This window comes from Rhipicephalus microplus, chromosome 4 (genome assembly GCF_043290135.1).
Source record: "Rhipicephalus microplus isolate Deutch F79 chromosome 4, USDA_Rmic, whole genome shotgun sequence".
NCBI classification, from domain to species: domain Eukaryota; kingdom Metazoa; phylum Arthropoda; class Arachnida; order Ixodida; family Ixodidae; genus Rhipicephalus; species Rhipicephalus microplus.
The window spans coordinates 211,062,781-211,087,473 of NC_134703.1; the positions used below are offsets into that span (position 1 = coordinate 211,062,781).

Here is a 24,693-nt window from a genome sequence, read left to right on the forward strand (position 1 = left end):
TGTTATTTCTGCGATGTTTTGCTTATACGCTCGCTGGTAGCATAATTAGGTACTTTTCCAGAGTGTATACATGTAATGTTGTAAGGACTGAGCTAATAGCGGACAGGTGTAGGTGGACTGTTATGGTTTTGCACTTCTCTTACTAACAAAGCATTCACATGTTTACGCTTAGCTATTGTATTTTACGTGCTGCCGTAGTGTGTTCACGTGGTCTGGTGTATGTCGCAATCAGAGCTAGGTGTGTCTGAGATTAAAAGTACACACACATGTGACAATGTTGGGTCACGTTTTTAAGGGCGTAGCCAGTGTTTATTTCTGGGTGAAGCATCGAACCCACGGTGTGGCTTAACCGGCATTATTGTATTGAATTGTATAGTTTGAACCCAACCTTCTGCCAACACCTAGCACCTTATACTACCACTTAATTTAATTCGGACGCAAATTGTGCGCTTCTTCGCCTCTTTACAGCCGTCATTCTCGCTTGGTATTTACGCGTCATTCTCGCACGTACAACCGTGGCTTTTCACGCAATTCGAGTTCAAGACTACTGCAGCTGCATACCATCTAGAACTCCGGCATGATGAAATGAAATATATGCTGCAATCGAATCAGCTGATGCTGGTTTTCACGATTTTGCGAGGGTCACCTGATTTTTCTTGCTGATTCTTTGAAATGGTGTCATTTGATCGTAATCAGACCCCTCAGGTTGTGTTTTGGCGCATAATCACGCAAACGTTTGACGGAGACAGCTAAATCACGGCCTGAAAGTCAGAAATTGCGATGCGCAGATTGCAACCATCTTATTCCCTCCTCTATGACAGGTGTCCGTGTGACACGCAATGCAAGCTTAGCACAGTCGTAAGAAGTGGTACGCTTGTTTTGTTGGTTATACAGACAGCTGGTGCTGTATAAAAGCTATCGATTGCATGCTACTTCATTAAAAAAATTCGTTTCACAGTCAGCGCCAACCACGACCTCGGTTGTGATACCAGCTCGCCAAGCTGAGCGACAGTAGACTTTTACATTTGCTGGTTGAGTACACCATCGCTGCCTTTATGAGTGATAAATATCACTTTTGTTAAGGAGGCTTGAAGTTATTTTTAGTTTTGTTGTGAATAAATACTTCCCTGGCCACATTTCAAGCGATCTTGTCCAATTTCATCGATGCTTCCTTACCGAGACCTGGCAACACGGATTTTGTCATCCGGGTTCTGGGCAGGGAAAAAAAATTTCAGCTGCCTCAGCAATGGCAACGACGAGCCAGATTACATATGTGAGTATAAGTTACTGTACTTCTGTACGAGTGCCTTCTTGTTCATACCTTTCACGTGCACCTTAATCAACCGCTCGCCGTAGTGTGCGAGTATTCGGTGAGTAGTAGGAATTTTAAGATTAGGATTGCTTTAGTTATTTTCTATTCATGAGGTGCAGGGTGACTGAGAAGAGGCTATAGCGAGACGCAGCTGGGGCTCAGGAAGCTCTGTTACACCATTGCAAAGCGTAATTTACTGGAAACGGCCTATGTCGACGTGGGGGTTAACTTGTAAGCGTTTCATTTAGAATTGGAGGAGATATATTGAAAGAACAAGAGGGATCAAAAAGCTCATAGGCAAGCTAAGAAAATTCGGAAATGATTTCAACACATGTAAAAATATAAAATAAATACAACATCAATACATCATCAATATTGGCACGTGTTGTTTTTCAAAGCTTGAGATTGCAGACTAGGATGACTTCAGCCATTTATTTGTGTCTTGAGCAGATGGTAAGTGGTGTTGCGATTTGTAGGAGTCATTTTGTTGTGATTTTCGCAGCAGAATTATGGTAAGTGAGGTGCAAAACCCGCAAATTGTATTCTTTTGGGCTTAAGCGCTTCATTTCAATCGAATCCATATTGTTCAGATGCCAATTTGTCACCATTTTATTGACGCAATGCGGCCTCCACCCATTCTTAGCACCTTCCATGGCTATTCTCATGTCTTGACCACTAGAATAGCCTTGACTAGTCTAGTGTGGCTCCATTTCATTCTTTTGTTTCATGTCTGCCCTGTTCTAGATAGAATACTTACAAAATAGCCCCTCCGATTTATGACACATCTAACTTGAAATGAAACTTTTTACCATTAATTTATGTTTCAAATTAATAATGCTTTGCTGCTGTAGTCATCAACGTACGCTCAATATAGCATTAACACACAAGTAAAGTTTTTTTAAACATTTAGTTTCCTGTGCGTGTAAAAGAAAAATGAAAAGCATATCCATAAAGTAGGTGCTGATTAGCTGGTATTTCATTGAATACCCTTTTTTTTTTGGAAGGGGGGGGGGGGCATGTGCTCGTAAACAGCATGGTAGGTGTAAAATATTTGGGTTCACATCGTCACTTTCGGGGCCTATTTGCACCTTACAATTTCACGCCGTTTGCAGCAGGGCAGTTTTGTATCGCCTACTGAACACTTGCGAAACCACCTTTGTGCCTAAACAGTGAGAGCGCACCCACAGTTAAGAGTAACAGATTTTCCAGAACAGCATTTTTTCAGTTTTAAACAGTGTTGACACACTTGAGACATCTATTAACAATTTACGGCACAAAAAGGTGGATACAAGATTTTTTATGAAGGAGGATCACCATTTAGAATAACATATTTGCTCTTCTTGGGGTATAAAAAAATAACATGGGGAGGGTAACAGCATTAGGTTTGCCCTTATGAATTCGGCCGCAGCTTCTGAAAGAGCACATGGAATGCTTGAAAAAATACACATAGTGAAGCAATACGTGTGGAAACCACACCACCAAATGTTACCTTATGAAACTCCACAATAAACAAGTAACAATAACCAACATATTCGAGCACAACCAGTCCATTAGATGAGAATCGATGACATGCAGAAGCTATGTGGCTAATATTTAATTGTTATCGCAATGTAATCGACAAAGTAATGCTGTAAACAGCAGCAGAGGCAAGCATGAGTAGCCGTGATGAAGCTTTGAAGCTCGTGCACAAGGCCAGTTTGTCTGTGCCTGCATTCACACGGTTCAAAAACTGTTTCATTCCGGCATGGCATGAAAGAACGTGCTGTGATGAGTTCCTATGCTGTCCCACATCTGGATAGAACGGAGAACATAAACAGGCATTTAATTGTACACAACAAAATAAGCAACAGATCTGGCCCTTCGCGTCAGCCACGAGGAAGTCTAATAACATAGAGGTTGATTTTCTGCAAATATTTTTTTAGCATCCCAGTTTCCTCAGTCTCAGCAACATGGCACACGAAAATTTGTTGGCACTGCCGCCCCTATCTGCCACCACACGTTAATATGGACATTCCGTGCCTGCACAGGTGGAGCGCGCCCAGCCTTCAACATTGCAGAAATGCGCTTGGTGTCTGCTAGATGGCAGCAGATTCTACACAAGGTCTGTACAACGCTGTCGGGTGTTTCAAAAACACATCAGTTTTCAATTTTTTTTATTTTTTTTAGCCTAGCAAGTGTTGTCGTCCTGCCATGATAACAAGGAATTCCTTTTTTTTCGTGCTGTTCACCTGTGGGTCGCATTCCAAGGCTTGTTTAGGACAGTGTGTTGGCTATCACTTGGACACCAGTGCTAACACAGCGTGGTAAGTTTCAAAATGTCTCGTAAGTGCTTTCTATTCATTGAAACTAGAAAAGCTGAAGTCTCTAAGTGACGCTTCCCAAAGGCTGAGCTCCTGGTAGTCACCTTCTCTTTAAAGCAGAGCATTCTTTAGCGAACTAAAAGCACCTTAACCATGTCTGTTAGTTGGTCTTATAGTATCTATCTGATCGATCGATTTAATCCAGCCTATTAAGTTTGGGCGCTCTTTGATCGTCTCCCTAACTTGAAACCCTTGGTCAGCAGCTCACTTATGAGTTGACTTAGTCGAGACTCGCTCATACTCAAATTAAGCCATGTGCTTGAGTGAGTAAGGGTGAGTAATATTTTAGCGAGCTTGAGGCTGAGCGAGTCTGATTTAAGAAAATTTTGGTGGGACAGAATGAGCCCCGCGCGCGAAGTATGTGTAAGTGAGTTTGAGTGAGCTCTAATTTTTTGCCAACAAATGCTCGACATGAACCAAAACTTGCATGACAGGACAGAGTACGTTATAAAAGGGTTTGATTCAGCAATTCACAGACTTTTTGCTACTATACTATACAGGATGTTTATTTACACTACTTACAAATGGGTTAGAGAGCCAAGAATCTACGGTTGACTGTTTTTGAAAAGTCTCTTGTCACTGTTTTTTCGACCATTGATTCACCCTGCACCGACCACTCTTGTCTTCCTCTATTGCTTGCTGCGCCAGTGTACCAAGGGTCGGTCAAGCAGTTCCCCTAACATAATGGGCGTGAGGCCCACCACCGGAGGCGCGAGTGCTGCAATCGCTGCGACGTGCAGGGTTGGGTCATGTGATCTTGCCTCGCACTGGCAAAGGAAAGCTGGCAGTTGCATGTGTGATTTTACTGTGACTTTGCAGTGTCTTTATTTTCGAACAGCGTTGTTTTCCTCTGGCTTCATGTGTGCAGACTTCTGCAGACTACACAATCCGGAAAGACAGCAAAAGTTACCGGCGGCATGCCACAGTGCGCTACATACGTGAGGGTACTCTCACGGCGGCTTGCAGTGCCAATGTCACCTCTCTCTTTTTGTGTTGTGCTTGTTGTTGAACTATAAGGTTAACATGAGCACCGACCATGAATGCTCAAATAAAAGCGGAACATTGAGGTTTCCACACGAGAGGCACGCTCACAACTAAAAATGAATGTGCGAACAGTCCAGTTAAGTATATTTCAAAATAGGATGTAGGTGAGTATATCTGCCGGACGCTTCTGTCATTGTCATTACACTCGAGAATGTGCCCCGTTGTTGTCCGAATTACAGAGAGTCTAGATATAGCCCGAAAGTACAAATTCTTTTCCCTTTATTTTGGTGATTTAAACTTTTTCCAGTCTATTCATTGTCACTTGCTTCTGTGGGTTCGGCCAGCACGTTGGACGCAACCTTCTTTCTTACATCATACATGTGCCGCTCCAGTTAGAGCTACTTCTCTCGCCAAGGTAACCTGACTGTAGCCTGTGCCGCTCCCACCCTCCTCCCCGGCTCTCCTTCTCTATGTGTGTACTCGACCACACTGGTTTCCATCCACCAGTAGCGTAGCCAGGGGGTGGCACGCCAGGCCTGTGCCTCTGCCCTCCCGATATTTTCTGATGGTATATAGGGGTGTAGAAAATAACGGTCTACCACATCTACTTGCCTGGCTGGGACGCATTCTAATCAAGGTGACGCGCTCTATGAAAAAATGTTTGGCAACGCCTCTGTCATCTGCGACCTCCGCTCACAGAGTTCTGCGACCTCCGCTCACAGATTACGTCTGTAGGATGGGCCCATAGCCACTGTCACTTCCTCTCAATGCTGTTTTGATCTACAGGCGAAAACTTGGTAAGCTTCGAAATTCGATTCATCGCCAAAAGCTGCCGTGAAATATCGCACATTTTGTGAACAAAGCTCTAAAAAACTGAGCAACCCCTATTTCAAGGAAAGCCCTGAGCCCCCCCCCCCCTTTTTTTTTGAAGTTGCGTCGTTCCGGCCAAGGTCCTGGCGATGGAAATCTGTGGTACTGTCGCTGGGTCAACGGGCGCACACCGTTGTTACTTTACCTGGTCGAATGCGCGTTCAAGGGAGAGGCGAAGCGATACCTAACCCCACAATGGGAAAAAAAGAAAAAAAACAAGGTAGGAATCTGGGGAAGGGGAGGTGTAGGGATTAGAAAATTTCTTGGCTTGGGATTCTAACCCATGCAGGGAATCCTGAATAGGCCCCATTTGCCATTTTACACCAGTGCTTTGGGAAAAAGCGTATTGAGATTTGGAAGGGGCTGTTATCCCTAGTCATGGGACTCTGCACATAATGTTCACTTACTCATGTGTTTGTACAATGCCTAATTACGAGTATCAGTGTAATTATTGATGTCTAAATATGCTACTGGAAATGATTTGGAGCAGTGCATGAAACTTCTTCCCTAAAAAAACAAACTAAATTGTGCACCAGTTTTTTTTGTTTGTTTTTCATCACCTGTGTTCTTCGGTTTCATGAATCTCCCAAATTTCATGTTCGCAAGCTTGCCAGATCCATATTCAAATTCGTAGAGTCTTTTAAATCATTTTACAGGCACAGCAAATGCTAATATGGACTTTATCATTGTTGGCTCAGTGGGGTGGTTCAAGATATCACTTTCATTGAAAGAGCAGTGCTCATGTTTACACTGCACAATTCAGGGGATGTCGAATGGTTGATACATATTTTGTTTTTAAATTTAAGCCTTCTTTTTTTACACAGCTCAAAATTTGGTATCTAGTGATTAAATTTGCATATTTTTTTTCCTGTAACCTGCTCAAAATTGACATTTTAGTGCTCCGAAAGTAATATTTTGCTGCTCTTTAAATCGCTCCAATTTGTGTTTCGGCCCCCGTAATATAACATGCACCTACCAGTCTTACCAATATAACTGTTGGTGCATGACTGAGGAATCTTGTACACTACTCCTGTAACACCAGGAATGGAGGAGCTTCGGTGTTTCTGAACACATTTACCTTTACTTTTGGTTTTGCCTTTGGCCCCGAGCTTTACAAGTGTGCAAGTGCTGCCCAGCTTCTTGAGAGCCGTACATACCACTGCCGCATCATATCTGGATGCGACACTCTTAATTGTGCGCTATCTTGTGAACAAGTCTAACAAGTGAGGTGTATTTTCATGTACTAATAAGGGCTCATATCAACAAAGAACTTGAACATAGGGCAGCTGGCTAAAGCGTCTTTCAGGATTTTTCTCACAATTCTTGCATTTGCTGAAATGTTTGATCCATCTCGCCACCTTTTTGCAGGATCTAGTGACTACATAATCTGGAAACCCTCCTGTTGGAAACTTCTGGATCTGAGCTGAAGCACTCCTCAATACCTTGTGCACACATGACTTGCACACAGCCTCCTATACCAAAGATGCAGCCAATTCATCTTTGATCACTTTGGAATAATTTTATTGATTGATATGTGGGGTTTAACGTCCCAAAACCACTATATGAATATGAGAGACGCCGTAGTGGAGGGCTCCGGAAATTTAGACCACCTGGGGTTCTTTAACGTGCGCCCAAATCTGAGCACACGGGCCTACAACATTTCCGCCTCCATCAGAAATGCAGCCGCCGCAGCCGGGATTCAAACCCGCGTCCTGCGCGTCAGCACCCGAGTACCTTAGCCACTAGACCACCGCGGCGGGGCCACTTTGGAATAAGCTAATGTGTAAGGCAAAAGAGGCTGCTGTGACCTGGGCCTGTACTGCCAACACACATGCATTGGTAAGGAGTGAGACAGCTGCTCACATTGCGAATTTTCGATACATTTCCGTTTTTTGCGCCAAGCTGCTCTAAAAGCATACTAATCAAGAAAATTGCACCGAACTGCTCCGAAACAGCTTTGAAAGCTACAATTTTGAGGCCGACTTCAGCTTCAGTGGAGAAAAAATGGCGAGTTTCACTAATAAGACGCACCCAATTGTGTTCTGTTTTCACTTTCCACCTATCTGGTGACAAAGGCTCCGATGGTGCCGCTATAATCTTTAAACTTTAGCAAATATACGTGACATCACCAAATTGTGCTGCCATGCATCGAGCGTGCTGCTTCAACTAGCAAGGCTGTGTGTTCTAGCGCCACTGTCGGCTAGTGAAAACCACCGAATTGGGTGGCAAACATAGCGGGGTTGACTCTCCGGTTCTCTGTTGTGCATAGTGCATTCCTCCAGGCACTGTGGCTTTCATGTTGACGCTGCTGCATGTGGTCACCTACGAGTACGTGTTCGCTGTGAGCGAGTAACTGTAAACGTGGAGTAATTTTTTTCTGCATCCGACGCGTCTCCCGGATGCTGTGGCACGTGCACATGGGTTCTCAGAATGGGTTCCTTGAGCGGCAGAAAGTGTGCAACCTATTCCCGGTATACATCTCATCCCGTGTTGACCATCAGAATAAAGTAGCCATTCCTTTCTGCCACACCAACCACTTTTTGCAGTCTTTTCTTCCGAAGACAAGCAGGGACTGGAACCGCCTTCCCCCCTCCGTTGCTGCCACTAAGGATCAAGGGCTGTTCAAATCCGCAGTGTCGAAACACATTATGGCGTAACTGCACACTGTTTTTCGTTTTTCGTTTTTCTTGTCTTGTTTTTTTTCTTTTTTCTGTTTTAACTATTATTTGTTGTATTTCCTTCACTGTTGTTATTATTATTTTTTTATTGCCACATTCATATTGTATCCACCCCCCTCTGTAACACCCTCTGGGTCTTGAGGGTATACTAATAAATAAATAAATAAATAAATACACCCTATAGCTACTAATTTATTTAGACAGGCGAATTCTCATTGCATTTTGCATTTAGAAAAGCCATCGCAAATGAAATCCGCACATCAGTGTCTGCAGGTAGAGAGAAACACTGGGTACATGCGAATCCGGGGTGACAAAACGAGTGTTCAAACCATTAAAAACGATATGAACGGGCACCTTGGCGCTTTATTCGTGACTCATTATGCATCGGCAATCACTTGGCACAGTTTTCATTAATGGCGATTCGCCACTTCTTCGTTTTGTAATCGAAACTCGCAACAATTGCTGAAAGAGGTGCCGCTGCATGCGTGCCGGCCCTGGACTACACGAGCTTCTGGCTTATCTCAATCAGTGCTTCGGGCGGCGGCAGTGTGACTTCGTTTTCTTTATTTTTTTGCAAGGAAACCTGCCTCTCTATGATCAGCGGTTTCTGTGCGTGGATAGGGACTTTTTCACCTCTAGTGCGCGAGCACTTTACGCGAGTCACGGAGCACTGCGGGCAGCAATCGCAAGTCGATGTTTTATAGGGAGTTCTCCATCGACGGTTATGGCCTATAGATACTGAAAAACTATAAAACTTGCCATTTTGTGCTATAGCAATAGCACGTGGTTGCTAATGTGGAGAGGCGTTATCAGTATCATGCGCTTATCACTTAGTGCCATATGAACGTGCTTTATGAGATTGTCTATGTGGTGAGATTTCTTGGCTCTCGTGTTGCACTCTTGGAGGTGGTCCTGCATGTGGTGGCCGCGAACGGCAGTGCAGCAGGCTTTTGTCTGTTAAAAACTCTTGATGCTATCATGTAAGGCTTTTTTTAAGCGAACAAGCACTCTTACTTCACTAAGATTCTTGTGTAATCACAATTTTTAATTTCTTTTTGAATGTGATGTTTGTTTGTTTTTAATTGTTTCCACAGAACCTAGATTTCAGCAAAACCTTTTTTAGATACTATTGCACGTGTTACGAGGCTTAAATAGGTCACGCGTGTGGTATGTAAAAAAAGTAGTGCAGTTCATACATAGCGATAATCTGTTCAAAAACTTCCTTCAAAATCTGTTTCAGTGGAATGTGTATTATAGGCTAATTAAAATATGCACTGGTGCCCCCACGTTGCTAAACATTGGTATTTTTAAGCTCCTAGGACAATTTAGTGAAGGCTGCTAACTGCTCCAAAATTGAAATTTCGCTGCTCCGAAAACTGCTCCAAATTTAGTTTCAGCCGTATCACCCCAGTTTGAGTAAAGTGTTAGCCTTAGGTCTAAAAACTGAAGCTTTAATTACTGCAGCAGTTCTGTTGTAAAGTGGAGCACGCTGCCATTCTCTTTAAAGAGACACTAAAGAGCAAAACAAATTTTTGCATATTAGTAACTGTATTTTCACTATCCCAAAAACATCTCTCTTGCCAAGACCTAATGCTCGGCAACGGAGAAAACATGCAAGAAGAAAATTTGGGTGGAGAATACACTGAGATTGCCGTGCCAAACACCGTGACGTACGAAATATTGAAGGTGTCTACTGGGGGAGCCCCACATAGCTTTTACTTAATAAAAATGAAGTACATTGTGTTCAGTGGGTGCTAGACCTAGCATATGATGGTTCGAAAAAATTTCATTGAGCCAATGTCGTGAAAATACGAAAAAGATATTTTGAAATTTGCAACGTGATGCTCAAATGCAGGGGTGCAACAGCTGCACTGATTGCGCCAATTTGATGAAATTCCTCATTTGTGCACCGACCTGTGCGGAAACCATTAAATTTGCCGAAATCGCACCACGATGGGCCAAAATGGCCGACAAGCCTCAAAATTTTCTCATTTGCCCTAATTTTAGCGAGAAATGGAGACCACTTTAGCCACTTGTGTAGTTTGCTTCATCAATCTATAAGGGCAGACCCTAACCACAGTGTAACATAGCTGCTCATTACGTGAAAACACTCGCGAAACTCGATCGACCAGATGAAGTAACAACGCCGCGTGCCTGTCGGTCTGCTGACCGTGGCAGATATTTACCGGCGGGACGACGCAACAACGCAAAAGATGTGTTGCCGTAGCCAGCAACACTTCGTTGAAAATAGGAATTTTCTTGTCAGCGAGTGCGGCCATGGCATGTTAGGAATCATTAGGAACTAAAGCTGAAAGTGCACAAACTCTCCGCATATCGAGATTGCACACTACAAGCTTTAGTTCATGCCGTGACCACGTCAGTTGCCATAGCAACGCCACATGCGATAGATATTCGGTGCCATTGCGAGGCCAACTGGCGCGTGCCATTATTACTTTATCTGATCAAACGCGCCTTGCAAGCAAGTCAAAAAGTTGTGCCCTAAACCTAACCCCTTCATGAAAAAAAATGGAGGGGGGGGGGGGGTTGCGGTTTGAAAATTTCTTCGTCTTGTTCTAACTTGTGCAGAAACACCGCTTTGGCCACTTTCGCCATACTACATGTCTAAAAAAGTTACTGGCAAAATAATTTGGAGTACAATATGACATCTCTGCAGCTCTAAAAAGTCAGACAGTTTTTTTTCCAGTTTTGCGAATCTCATGGTCACCATCTTGGCAAATCAACATTTGAATTCTCAAACAATTCGACATCATCATTGTTTTCTTAGTGGGGTGATCAAAGAAAATACGACTTGGTTGAAATATCAGTGGTCATATTCACTGTGCATGATTTCGGGAATGGTAAATGGCTTGCACACACACACACACACACACACACACACACACACACACACACACACACACACACACACACACACACACACACACACACACACACACACACACACACACACACACACACACACATATATATATATATATATATATATATATATATATATATATATATATATATATATATGGCTCGTTTTTTCCGTGTTTTAACACAATATTATTGAGATCTAACAGACAGTAATGCCAAAGAATGTACAGGGGAAGTTATTAGAACCAATGGAATGTAAATAAGAAGAAAGAAAGGTGGATTAAAAAATAAACAACCGTAGGCAGGAATCGAACCTACGACCTTCGAATAACGCGTTCGATGCTCTAACCACTGAGCTACCACAGCGGCCTTCCCTCCATCCACTTTTTTTGGGCTTATATGTGAATTTAGAAGTAGGAGTGACAGTCAGCGCCATCTATAAGCCAAACAACGAGTGTGAAAACACTCCTATGCGTATGTTTGGCGTCACGTAGCACGTGAACTTATTATGAGCGGGCAGCTGAATAATTGTCCCTCTTATACAACCTAAACACATCAAGTCTGCCATTACGAGACCCTCGTTCAATGAAATAACGGAAAGAAGTGTATACCTAAGGGCTCGTTTTTCCGTGTTTTAACACAATATTAATGAGATCTAACAACAGTATTACGAAGGAATGTACAGGGGAAGTTATTAGAACCAATGGAATGTAAATAAGAAGAAAGAAAAGTTGATGAAAAAATAACCAACCGTGGGCAGGAATCGAACCTACGACCTTCGAATAACGCGTTCGATGCTCTAAACACTGAGCTACCACAGCGGCCTTCCCTTCATCCACTTTTTTGGGTTTATATGTGAATTTAGAAGTGGGAGTGTCGGTAATCGCCATCTGTAAGCCAAGCGGCGAGTGTAAAACACCCTTTTACGCGCATGTGTGGCGTCACGTAGCACGTGAACTTATTACGAGCGGGCAGCTGACCAATAGTCCCTCGTATACAACCTAATGACAGCCTAATGACATGTACCATTGTGCGTCGCGTTCAGAAGGCTCGTCCACATGATACGTCACTAGTCTGGCAGACGAAATGACAGACAACGTAATCTTTTTTTTCTGAGAAAAATAGTTTTAGGAACGTTCACTTTGAATCGACATGCCGGCAGCCAGTGCCCATGAAAATTATAAATTTTGCACAATTTTGTTCAATGTGTCACGTTTCGTGTTTATTGAAATAAGTCGTTCAAAAGGGGGAAAGTAAAAGCATAAGAGGGATGGTCAATATTCTTCACAAGTAGGTTTGAATAGCACTCGCAATAACAGGAGTAGTAGCAATAGTAATAAGAATGTCAATGAAAATATTAGTTGTTCAAAATGAAAACACAAAAGTTAGAATCATGAAAGAGCATGTAGTGATACAGTTTTGGAAAGTCGTTGTAGTAAAGAAAAAAAAAACAACCCCAAGCCCATACAATCCCAGATGCAATCTTCAGTGCCGATGAAAAAACGTGAAACTTTTTCATGTGCAATATGGCTTGCCAAAGACGCAGGGGAACAATGCAATTTCAGAGAATCAGAAAATGTTCTCATGAGAACTAATATATTTTCATTGCGCCTTAAGAAAAAAAAGCGTTGCTGGCAAAACTTTGTCGTGATCCTTTTGGCTGAAGTAGCGCCATTGTTTCTAACCAGAAATGCTCTTCTATGGGCTTGTAAACAAAGCTAGACGCCATGCCATTTTGATCCATTAAAATTTATACAATCAACTAGAAGAATCCGGAGAAACTTTTCAAAATTAGCGCCAACCCTTCTGCGTGATTCTTGTCCACACTTTTCAGACAGACCAGTAGCAGGGAATCTTCAATGTATGGCTCAAGAATCAACTGCGATATTCAAAGATTTTTGTTCGAGGAAGTTATTTCACTGATATGTTTATGAAGGACACCATAGTGGAAGGCTTTGAGAATTTTCACCATGTGGAGTTCTTTAACGTGCACCTAAATGATAAATACAACCACACGAGCCTCAAGCATTTTCGAATTCAGCGAATAGATTGCGTTGGAGCCTTGAAAAAAAGGTCTTTGTACTGTTGCGTGTGAGCATTCATTACCCAATGCATGAGTGCCAAAAAATGAAGGCTGTGTCCACACACCTCTTCTACTCCAACTGCTTTCCTCAAATGGAAAAGTAATTGACACGAGAAAGTGGCCGGGTACAGCTCATTTACAATGCAATGCGTATGCGGCAAAAAACGTTCTAAAGGCGTGACTCTCGACGCCCTCATGCGGAGTGCGCTGAAACTGTATAAAAACAGCTATATTTTACTCGCGGCTGCTGCTTAGACCATAAAAGCACGGAGCGACCGAGTGCGTATAGACCGGCTGTGATCTATCATCTATTCGTTAATATTGTTTCCTTCACAATTGATCAGGTAATCGTGCATGTACCGAAATGCATACTGCCAAACCATCTGATATTACTGTCGCGATTCATCCTGTTGGCATCACCTGAAGGAGTATGAGACGAATTTTCAATATTTAGGAATTGTTGTTTTACAGAAGACGATTGGGTTCAAGAAGAGAGTTCTGTGTTGCCTGGGCAAGCATCGCATATATTTTATTACCTCTACCTTTAAAATACACTTTCAGTTTCAATATCAAGTGGGTGGCTTCTCCGTAACATGACAAAGCAGTGTGACGTTGCAGCAACTTGTCAATTCGCTGCGCACTAATGGCAGATAAGCGATCTGCTCGTGGTACATATAAACGATGAGTTCAATGTCCCTATTGACCGTGACAGTGATTTCTGTAATTTAGGCTGCACAGAAACTCCATTTGAAAACTTGCGGGAACCTTGTCGACTCATCACGATAATGTCCACTCCATTGCTTTTTAATACTCTGCAACGAAAACTTTGAAATCAGAGTAACTATCTTATGCGTGCTAGCTGACTAATGTGTGCTAAGTGGTAATACTACTTGCGTACAGAGGAAACTAAAGATGTCCTTTTGCCATGTCTCTAAATTGTCTCGGTACACCTCGAAAAGACACTAAAACAAAAAAAAATTTTCGCGTATTAGTCAAGTACAATTTCTCAATCTTGCAAATACCACTTGTACCACGAAACGACGCTTAGTAAGTGAGAAAACGTGCGAGAAGAAAATGTGGGTGGAGATGTCGCTTTGATCTTCTCACACGAAACCTAGCGACATCATAAAATTCAAACGCGTGTACAGGGTCCTACGTAAATATTAATTCATCAAAATTAAGTACAATGTCATGTGTTGGTGTGATGGACCTAAGATACGAAGTTTCAGAAATATTCATCAAGCCAATGTTGAAAAATACAATGCATTTTCATAATTTGGGCATCACGAAATTGAAAAAATAAACTTCCTCCCTAATTTTTTTCGCTGATAATAAACTTGTAGCATGAGAGGTCTCGGTGTGCAGCATGTCAGTCTAAACTGAGGCATAGGTTCTTCTTAGTGTACCTTTCAGAAAATATTGCCAACTGCTGGTGCACCACTAGTCACTGCAAACACTGAAGCAATATTTGATTTTATTCAAGTTAAACATCAGAAGTTCACTGACATTTCAGTCGTATCACTTCGTTGAACTTGGCCTTGTCGTTGACCTTGTGTTGTAGCGCATTAACAACAGTCATGAGTTCTTTTTGGCGCATGGCGTAGCGCTATTATGATCCCTTTCTTGTGCCCAATTCAGGGCTTTCGTGATATTTCTGCGGCAGAATGATCCGAAGACATGCCGTGAATTTAGCTTAGATGTCGATGACCTGTACTACCATGAAATGGGGTTGCTTTGTAACAGATGTTTCATGTTTATTTTGTTGTTGGAGAATCGTCAAACTAAAGGCAAATGATTAATAAAAGAACGTTCATAAAACCTTCCCTCACACTACGTAGTCTTCTATTGATCCGCATTTTTAATATATATGGCTCTATTGAGGTGACTCTACATCGTGTAGGGCAGCTTTGTGACAAAGTTGTTTTTGGCTGAATGTGATTGGGAAGAAAAGCCAGCACGAAGTTACACAATCAAAAGTTCAATTGAGTTATCTACAACTGCTTTCTGTTCTAGCAACCTCACAGTTGTATGAAAATTTATTCATACTTGTACCAGCTCAATCACGATGTTTTTCCTCAAAGATACTTTGTTTGCCTAGTGGTTTCATATGAGTGCAAAATGACGTCTTCACAGTCCGGCCATCTCGAGTTCTTTAGGGTCCTCCCCATAGTGCTGATGATGTGCCTGTCTGGTTTGACTTCTGTCGCTCATCCCAGGTAAAGGGGTCGTTGAAAGTTTGCTATGTTGAAGTTATCCTTCTCGAAAGTTTTTTCTCGGGAACCCGCACCATCAAATCCTAAGGGTTGTTAGTATAGGCAACCAGCGCTGGAGTTTCCACGGCCACCCTGGCGGTGAGAGCGCGCACTTCTCAGCTGCTCCCGCAGACTAGAGCGCCGGCTGGTAGAGATGGTACGTGCGCGCATCGTTGTAACAAAACCAAAGGAGTGGCTACTTGGGCTGGTTGGTATTGCAATTTTTGAGAGAAATATACTTCCTTAGTGCGGAGAGAATCTTTCAGAGGGAAGATATAGCAGAGAGATTGGACAGAGCGCACACTTACTACCAATTGTATTGCACAGATAGCGGGAAAATATATACAGCCAAGAGGGTGAGGGGATAACACAAAGAATAAAGGACAAATGATGTCGAAAGCGCCAGGCCACCTTATTTCAATCTTAAAACGACAACTTAACTGAAGAGATACCTGTCAATCTGTCGGATAATGAATACAGGGATCTTTTTAGTTAAGTTGTCATTTTAAGACTGGAATAAGGTGGTTTGGCGCATGCGCCATCATTTGACCTTTCTTCTGTGCGTAATGTCCTCGCCGTCTTGACCGTGTATATATTCCCGCCATCTGTGCAATAAAATTGGCTGTGAGTGAGCGCTCTGTCCTATCTCTCTGCTATATCTTCCTTTTCCGATAGAGGCGGAAATAGTGTAGGCCCGTGTGCTCAGATTTGGGTGCACGTTAAAGATGCCCAGGTGGTCAAAATTTCCGGAGCCCTCCACTTCAGCGTCTCACACAATCATATGGTGGTTTTGGGACGTTAAACCCCACATATCAGTCAATGCTATATCTTCCTTCTGAAACGTTCCCTGTGCACTAAGGAAATATATTTCTCTAAAAAAAAAAGGGCACTGGCGGTACTGTTGCGTATTCAAGCGCAACAGTATGTAAAAAGAAGCACGTATAGAGGAAAGGGAGAACGTAAAACGAGGAGGCAGCGTTGCATACAAGCGGTCAGCCGAGCAAAGTTCTGCTCTCGCTCTTCTTTCTAGAGCTGGCTGGCTCGTTTCTAAACCAAATGGCACGTGTCTGCTATATTTATTCGATAGTGAAGACAGCCACCAGTGAATACCAAGGCCATACAGTCTAGTTTGAACGGTGTTTTGCCGGAAATGAAACGAGCTTATTATGCAACAAACGGCATTGTAAACTTTTTTTTATCTGGCCCGTTGAGCGTTGAGTAGTGAACTTCAAGACTAACAAAGTTTCCATGCGTCCATTCATCTGACCATCTCCACCAAACTCTATCTGATGCCACTGTGTGTAGTGAACGAAACGATAGGCAGGTAGCCTTTTTTTTTGTATACAGATGCATATAAGGAAAGCTACGTTGCCCACAACACTTGTGCAGAGCCACGTTCATACGCCTCTGAACTGTTACAAAAGATACTCTCATGGTGAAAACTCGATGCCGAAGTGCCTCCGTTTAACTTAATTTGTGCAAAATACAGGGTTATTGCTACGAACAAAGGAGCGGACTACTCAAAGCTTAGCTTTATGGAGCCAGCCAATTCGGTAAGCGTTTTTCTCATTTGCTGCCGTGGCTAAGTAACATCGGAATTTATGCGTTGCTAGAGAAGTATCAAATGTATTCGATGTTTACTTGTTTAGTTCACCTAACACACAATTTCAGTTTTTTCCCCTTGCCTGTGTCGGCTTAAAATGGACATGCCTGTTCAACATTGATAATTGCTAGGCTTTAATGTACCAACAAGATATCATTCTCAGGTGTGCTGTAGGGTGAGTACCAAGATTGTGACTGCTTGAGGTTCTCCAATGTGCACATAACTTTTGGTTCACGGGTGTTCTTTTTATATTTCGTCCCCATCTAAATGCAGCCACTGTGGTCGGAGATCCATTCCGCGCTATCAAGCATAAGACCGCGACACCACCCGTGCTATGGTGTCACGGTGGTTTGCTTGATCAACGTCCACGTACGTGCATACCGCAGACAAGATGTACATATGCCGCCAGAAAAAAAAAGTGATTGCGCAGCCACCACTTATTTATTTTTTTTTAATTACAGATAGGTATGCCCATGACGTGTGTGGGGCGTTGAAATCACCATTACAACGTGTTCGCCTAGCTTACACGTTTCCGCTATAAGGTACCCAAAGTCGTCCCTCCTAAATTTAGGGGAGCTGTAGATGTCTAGTATAAACAAGCTCTGCTGACTGTCTTTCTGAGGAATACTTTCAACAAGCACCTAAAATATGGATGACGGCAGTGTGTGTTCTATAGTTGTCAAGTGTTTGGATACGAGTATTGTGACAAGTGATGGTGCTTGTTGATCTGTGTATGTATGGAAGCCCGAGAGGGTATATGTGTAAAGCGTCTCCTGTAGAGGCATGATATCCGGAGGGTGCGCGAAAGTGGCAGTGTACTGTTGCAGGGAGCTCCTCTTTCGTCAAAATCTCCTGCAGTTCCACTGCCACTTGGTGAAGGCAGGACTAGGAGAGCCATCTTGCTCTTTTTGGACTGTGTCCTCAGTTAAGAGTGATGGGCGGATGTAAGGGTGGGGTCAATTGATCAGACTTTTGGGGTTTTTAGCTAGTGGCAATGGGTCTTGGGGCCCAGTAGTAAATGGCGCGAAGCTTTCTTGTATGTGCTGCTTTAGCTGTGTTACAAGCACTTGGGTATTGGCCTTTAACATGTGCTTAAGTTCTGCATGGAAATCATTAATTGCCTGGGTGATCATGCTGGTTACTTCAGCTTTAAGCGAGTCTCTCAGGTTTGTGAGGGCATCTTGCAGCTCTTGCTTAGTGCAGTTATGTGCGTTAGATGTTAGAGGTACGTTGGGGTGGTTGTGTGATGAGGGAGGATGGGAGGAATTAGGTAAAAAAGATTTCAGCCTGGGAGGCCCCGCTGCCCAACTCACCTTAGCCAGAGGCGTTTGTCCAGCGGGCGCTGGCTTCTTGGCTGGTGGCGATTCTGGTCTCCCAACACTCGCGGCTCTGTTCTTTTGGGGGATCAGTCCCAGGGTGGTGGTGCTGGTTTTGGATGCGGTTCCTGGCATGTTGTTTCGGGATTCTAAGGCCCTGTCCTGAGACTTTCTTCTGCTCTTGGATTGGCTGCGCCTCGTTCTGGACCTGTGGGTGGTGGTGCTAACGCGTTCGCCTCCAGTGCTTTCTTGGCGTAATGCTTGTTTGGAGGTTTCTGTTCTTCTGCCCCGCCACGGTGGTCTAGTGGCTAAGGTACTCGGCTGCTGACCCGCAGGTCATGGGATCAAATCCCGGCTGTGGCGGCTGCATTTCCGATGGAGGCGGAAATGTCGTAGGCCCGTGTACTCAGATTTGGGTGCACGTTAAAGAACCCCAGGTGGTCAAAATTTCCGGAGCCCTCCACTACGGCGTCTCTCATAATCAAATAGTGGTTTTGGGACGTTAAACCCCACAAATCAAATCAATGAGGTTTCTGTTCTCTCGCATGACATTTGGGGTGCGTAGCTGGGTGGTCACCCGTGCAGTGGAAGCATTGAGTTGTACAGCTCTGCTACGGCGCTGGTGTCTCAACCCGACATGCTTGGCATGAGCATTTTTTCGGAGTTTGACATATGTCTGCCCGATGTCCAAGTGCAAAGCAGATTGTTCAAACTTGTTTGCGTGGTCGGTGATTGTAGCATCGGTATTCCGCACGGTAGTAGTAAACATAACGTGCAACTTGAAGGCCTGCAAAAGTTATCAACACCGTGTTTGTGGATCCCATCATTCGGGCGTGCCAGACTTCGGCGTCGGGTGCGTAGATGTTGTCGAGGAGTTCGGTGGGTGAAGTATTCTTCTTGGGGCCGATGATGACTCCCTTATAAGAATTGTCAGTAGGGGCTACATAAGCTTCCATTTCATATCTCTGCGATCCTAGATGTAGTGCAGTGACGGCTTCCAACTTTGTAGTTATAGTTTCGTCTGGTGTACTTGCGATGGCTATATTGCGTTCCGCTTAGATTCGAAAAAGGAGCTTGTTGACTGTTTCTCCTGGCATCCCAGCAGTCATGCAGATGGCGCATGCCAACACGTGATGCGCCCATTCACTGAGGCGAAGGCCTCCTCGTTGTCGAAAGATGACCTTGACTTCATCCACAGGTAGGGGTGGCGGCCGCGGGGTCACTTGATTTTCGGCAGGCAAGAGCTCGGGTGCGGAATTCGTTGCGGTCTTTGGTTTGTGTCGACGGGTAGCTGGGAACCAAGAACCATCGTCTGGATCCACTGGATATTCGTTGGTGTCTGTAGCATCCATTGCTTCTGATTCGATGGTAGAAACCGGAGAAGCCATGCCTAAGCAGTGTAGATCAGGCACACACTGAATGTCACTGCAACACACTCGGCGTTCACACGAACGAGGTCAAGCGCCAAAAGTTCCAGCGGCGTCGGTGCGGTGTCACGGCATGCATCGGCCATGCCTGCTGACAAGAAAGTTGTTAAGAAAAGCACTTTCACGTTTCGAAACACATTAAACAGTCTTAACTGTGATAGTCCTCACCGGAAAGTCTGAAGTAGGTCTGTTCAACGAGAGCGCCGTGGACAAAAACCCATGGAAGCGTCAAAGGACTGGAAGGAGCGATGGAAAAACACGTCCGTTCCATTCCACGGTCGAGTGAAGAGTCAACAGAGAAGAAACACACAGTGATGTGTGTTTGTTTGTTCTCTAAAAGTTCCGTCTTATTTGCGCCTATAAATCTGTCTAAATAATCATGGTTGACCTCGGGTCTTTTCTGTCGTGTGCGCTCCAAATGAGAGGGAGAGAGAGAATAAACGTTTATTTGCACTGTCAGTAACTAAAGTGCGCGGGGCCCTTCGTCCAGAGCTCTACTGGCTGTAGCGGCTCACCATGCTTGGTCCAGCGTTGCCAATTGGTTTCCAAGAGCCTCCCATGACCAGTGTGATTACTTGTGGGCTTATATGAGCCTTGAGTTTGCTGCAACAGGATGCGAGAGACAGCTGCATGTAATGTGCGTAAGTGTGGGTACCCCTTCGCACTAGGGGCACTCATTTTGCTATTCGGAAGGGTGTACTTTAGAAAGTGTGTGTAGGTTGGGGTGTGTGTTCGTCTGAAGACGGTGCCCGTCTCTTGATTGCGCTGTTTCGCGTGAGGTGGCGTCATAGTGCATTGTTCTTGCCGTTCAGCTTCGAGACTGTTCGCTTGACCACTTGGTTGCTCATTGCAGTCAGGGAATACGGTGTCGTCTATAAGTTCGTATGTCGCTCGGTATGTATCTGCGTGAGCTAGTCGGTCGGTTCATTCATTACCGGGAACACCTGTGTGCTCCGGGCACCAAATGATCCCATGGCCAGATACGACGTGTGAGCCGAGGAATATAAGAACAGTTCGTGGTTCTGTTGTATGCATGTAAAGTCGGCATGCTATTTGTGAACCCCTGAAGATGGTGAAGTTTGCACCTCGCTTGTACGCCTCTCTGATAGCAAGGGCAATCACAATGGCCTCCGCTGTTGCAACGGAAGATCTACGTATTGTCGCTGCTGCCACCAGCTTTCCTCTTTTACTGGCCACTGCCGTGTACGTGTACGACCCACCTGTAGTGGTGCCGCAATGGCAGGTGTCCATATAGTACACGTCAGGATCAGTGCTGTGTTTGCTAAGCTTTCGCGCGGGATCTTTGCGTCGCGCACTAGGGAATAATGGGCGCATGTGACGCGGTATCGGTGCCACATGGATCTGCGAGTGTACAGTCAGAGGAAATAATTCTGTACTATCTCCGCAGTACTGCGTTACGAGAGAAAAACTAAGCTTGGCCCGTCCTTGTGGTGTGGTGTTTAGTGGTTCATGCTGGGCGAGGATGGTAGCTGTTCATACGTTTTCAGTATCCCGAGCTCAGACAGAGGTGTGGTGCTGGCGTTTTGTGGCAGCCTAAGGGCTGCCTTGCAAGCAACGTGAAGGAGTCGGTCCGCTTGCTCGATGTATGTCCTACGGGTTGCTTGAAAAGACAGTGCATAAGTGATACTGCTGACTAAGCAGGCGTGCACTAGCTATGAGTTGTCAGCTTCGCGCATGCTTTTTCTGCTGTGAGCGACGCAACCCAAAAGGTTGGTGATACTCCTCACGATGCACTTGAGATTCGCAAGGGTGTCCGATGTGTTCACGTTCCTGGACGCGCCTACCCAGAATTCGAAGCTGCTTTACTCTCCTGATTGTTTTGTCTGCTAGCATTAGTTGGAGCTGTGGGAATTGATTGATATGTGGGGTTTAACGTCCCAAAACCACTCTATGATTATGAGAGACGCCGTAGTGGAGGGCTCCGGAAATTTAGACCACCTGGGGTTCTTTAACGTGCACCCAAATCTGAGCACACGGGCCTACAACATTTCCGCCTCCATCGGAAATGCAGCCGCCGCAGCCGGGATTCGAACCCGCGCCCTGCGGGTCAGCAGCCGAGTACCTTAGCCACTAGACCACCGCGGCGGGGCGGAGCTGTGGGAATCTATCAGTCCAAGTATACTTTGGCCGTACATGAATGTACGCTAAATTCTCCGGTGAACAAGCCATGTTCATTTTTTTCATGTGGTTGCATATAACGTCAATTGCCCTTTGCAGCACGTCCTGCCTATTTTCATACGATCCCTTACTTGCCCAACATGTAATGTCATCTGCGTAAATGACGAAGTCTATGTCGGGATTCTCCTGTAAGTGAAGAACCATTCTTTGCATGACAAGAATAAAGGGAAGTGGAGATAGAATAGAGCCTTGCGAAGCTCCCTTGTTTTAAAGGCTGTATAGTGAAGAGCGTGTTGTGCCCAAACGAATCGTGGCGTTACGGCTGGTCAGAAAGTTCTGTACGTGTTTGTAAACGCGTTCACCACATCCGATATGCTGAAGACCTTGCAGGACTGCTTCATGGGGGCCGCTGTCAAAAGCCTTATTGGTGTGTAGCGCGAGTAGGATCATGTGTAGACTACACAAGGGAGGATTGAGGACGTCATTCCGAAGCATCAGAAAGACATCTTGGGTGGATATGCCTTTCCGAAAATCAACCACAGAGTCTTGCAGAAGGCCGTGTTGCTCGATGTGGTACTCCTGGCGCGTGGCGATGACTCTCTCAAATAGCTTTTCTAAACACGACGTAAAGGATATCGGCCTTAGATTCTTCAAGTTTCGGGGCTTGCCAGGTTTCGAAAGGAGTACAATAGCTCCCTCCTTCCTGCATTGTGGTATACCTCCGTCTGATGACCAGATGGCTTTTAAAGCAGTTTGTGAGCTGTTGGAGACTTTCGTCACTTAAATTTCGCAGCATTGCGTTAGTTATCCCATCTGGTTCTTTGGCTGTGTTTTTTTTTTTTGAAAAGCTTGTGCAGTGGCATGAATTCCCGAAATACTGATGTTGGCGCCCAAGAAATGGTTTGGAAGCCCTCGATATGCTCTGACGGATGTTATTCCGACGTGATTGCCATCATTGGTATCAGTGTAGTCTCGTTTCAACTGCATGAACAACTCTTCTTCCGAACCATCATACTCCCCCTAAAGTTTGGTGAGAGTATTTCCGGTTGCTATACGCGTTCTCAAGGTCTTTTTAGTGTCCAGGGTACCCCGCAACAAGCCGCAGAAGCTAATCAGTTATTCGTATATGATGTACGTGTGTATACGGCTGCCGCATCTCATACTTCCTGAATTCATTTGCGCAGCGTCCTGTTGTGATGCTGCCTTTTCCAGCATTTTATGAGGCTACGGCGGGCGTCCAAGAAGTGCACAAAATGTGGGTCGACTGTTCGTGTTTCTTGTGTTGTCTGGACGATCTTGGTGACTCCCTTGTAGGCTGACTTCATGACGTACTATCACTCAGCCACACTTTTTGGCGTACCGTTCTCTTTATACCAGTCGTGTTGCCCTTCCAGGAGCCTATTACAATCCGCAATTTTCGCTTTGCTCAGTGGTCTGCGCATCTTGCTCGCAAAACAAGTGATACTGATTATATGATGATCACTCCCCAGGGTCTCTTCATTTCTTTGCCAGGCTGTGTGTCGCTCATCGTTAGTGAAGGTGAGATCTGGCGTTATGTCGCGTTCAACCCTGTTTTGTATTCTAGTGGGAGAGTTCTGGAGGTTCAAGAGAGTGAAGTTGTGTTGGTCTGTGGCTTGAAGTAGCCATTTTCCTTTAGCTGCATCCTTTAAATACCCCCATTTTGTGTGGGCTACGTTGCAGTCTCCTAGAAGAATGAGAGAGTTTCTTTGCGAGGCCAAAGCCATGGCAGCATGCAGAAGGCCATAAAAATCTGCCCTGTGCCTCGATAGACTGTTGGCATTTATAAGAAATTATTTTGCTCTATCTTTCTTGACGGGCCAAATATTGATAAGTTAATGGAAAATATTCACACCAGGAATTTCGCTAGTAGTAATCGCAAGGTCCTTTCTTCTGTAAATTACCGCGGACGTATATGTGTCACTGGCGTACCGCGTACACCCTTGAAGGCTTCGCTGTTTCTTTTTTCGACTTCCTGCCCGCATATGTTCAGAGGAACCAGGGCAGACTGCATGAATTGTATGAGTGTTGCATGTTTGTTATACTCCTGTCACACGCGGCTATTTAAAGGCACTTTGAGCGAGGGTACTTACGCTCACAAAGTGTCATTACGGTGGTTTGCTGCTACACGAGAAAGCGTAGTGTACTTTGAAAATGACGACAGTGGCAATCGTCTGTTTGTAGCGGAAGATATATTTCTTACTTTTGCGCCCGTGTCTCATCATAGGACCACGTTGTCTTCGTTGAAGTTAGCACCAGTGGCACATGCCATCGTAAGCGACTTGAGAACGACTCACCTACACATGTGCAAGTCTGCCTGGAAGTAAACAACGAGACAGGCACAGCCATTGCACAGCATGTGCTGCCATATCCCCCTTGCGTACGCGGCCGCAAACTGGTAGAAGTTGAGAGTAACAAGAATTTTTGTTAATAATTTATGACTTGTTTTAATACACATCAGTATCGGTTATATTGAAAACAATAATTTAGAAATGGTATGAGCACCGCTTTAGACAAAAGCCCATTCTGTGCAAGCCACTGGTACTGAGGCTACACATTCCGTCACAGCGAAGTGAGGTTGGGGAACACACTTGCCGGCTAGTGTACTTTGCAGTGAGTGACACTAATCTTTCTCGTGTGAGAGCGTGCGTGCAAATGATACTCGTGGCTTAGTGTACTCGCTCGAAGTGAACTTAAGTTGCCAAGTGTGACAGAGATACTACAAAGGTTTTTACCGTTCCACTGCAATATAGTAAGACTCTGTTGATGTG

At 44.5% G+C, this 24,693-nt stretch overlaps 1 protein-coding gene across 1 annotated transcript in view; it reads left to right on the forward strand.

Moving 5' to 3' along the window:
* The window catches only part of LOC142814100 (uncharacterized), a 55,498-nt gene that overhangs the window by 28,484 nt on the left and 2,321 nt on the right, over positions 1-24,693 (forward strand). Inside the window, exons 3-4 of the mRNA XM_075892039.1 lie at positions 1,144-1,273; positions 3,340-3,413. Of these exons, the coding sequence (XP_075748154.1) occupies positions 1,144-1,273; positions 3,340-3,413 (204 nt within the window). The remainder of the gene's footprint in view (positions 1-1,143; positions 1,274-3,339; positions 3,414-24,693) is intronic.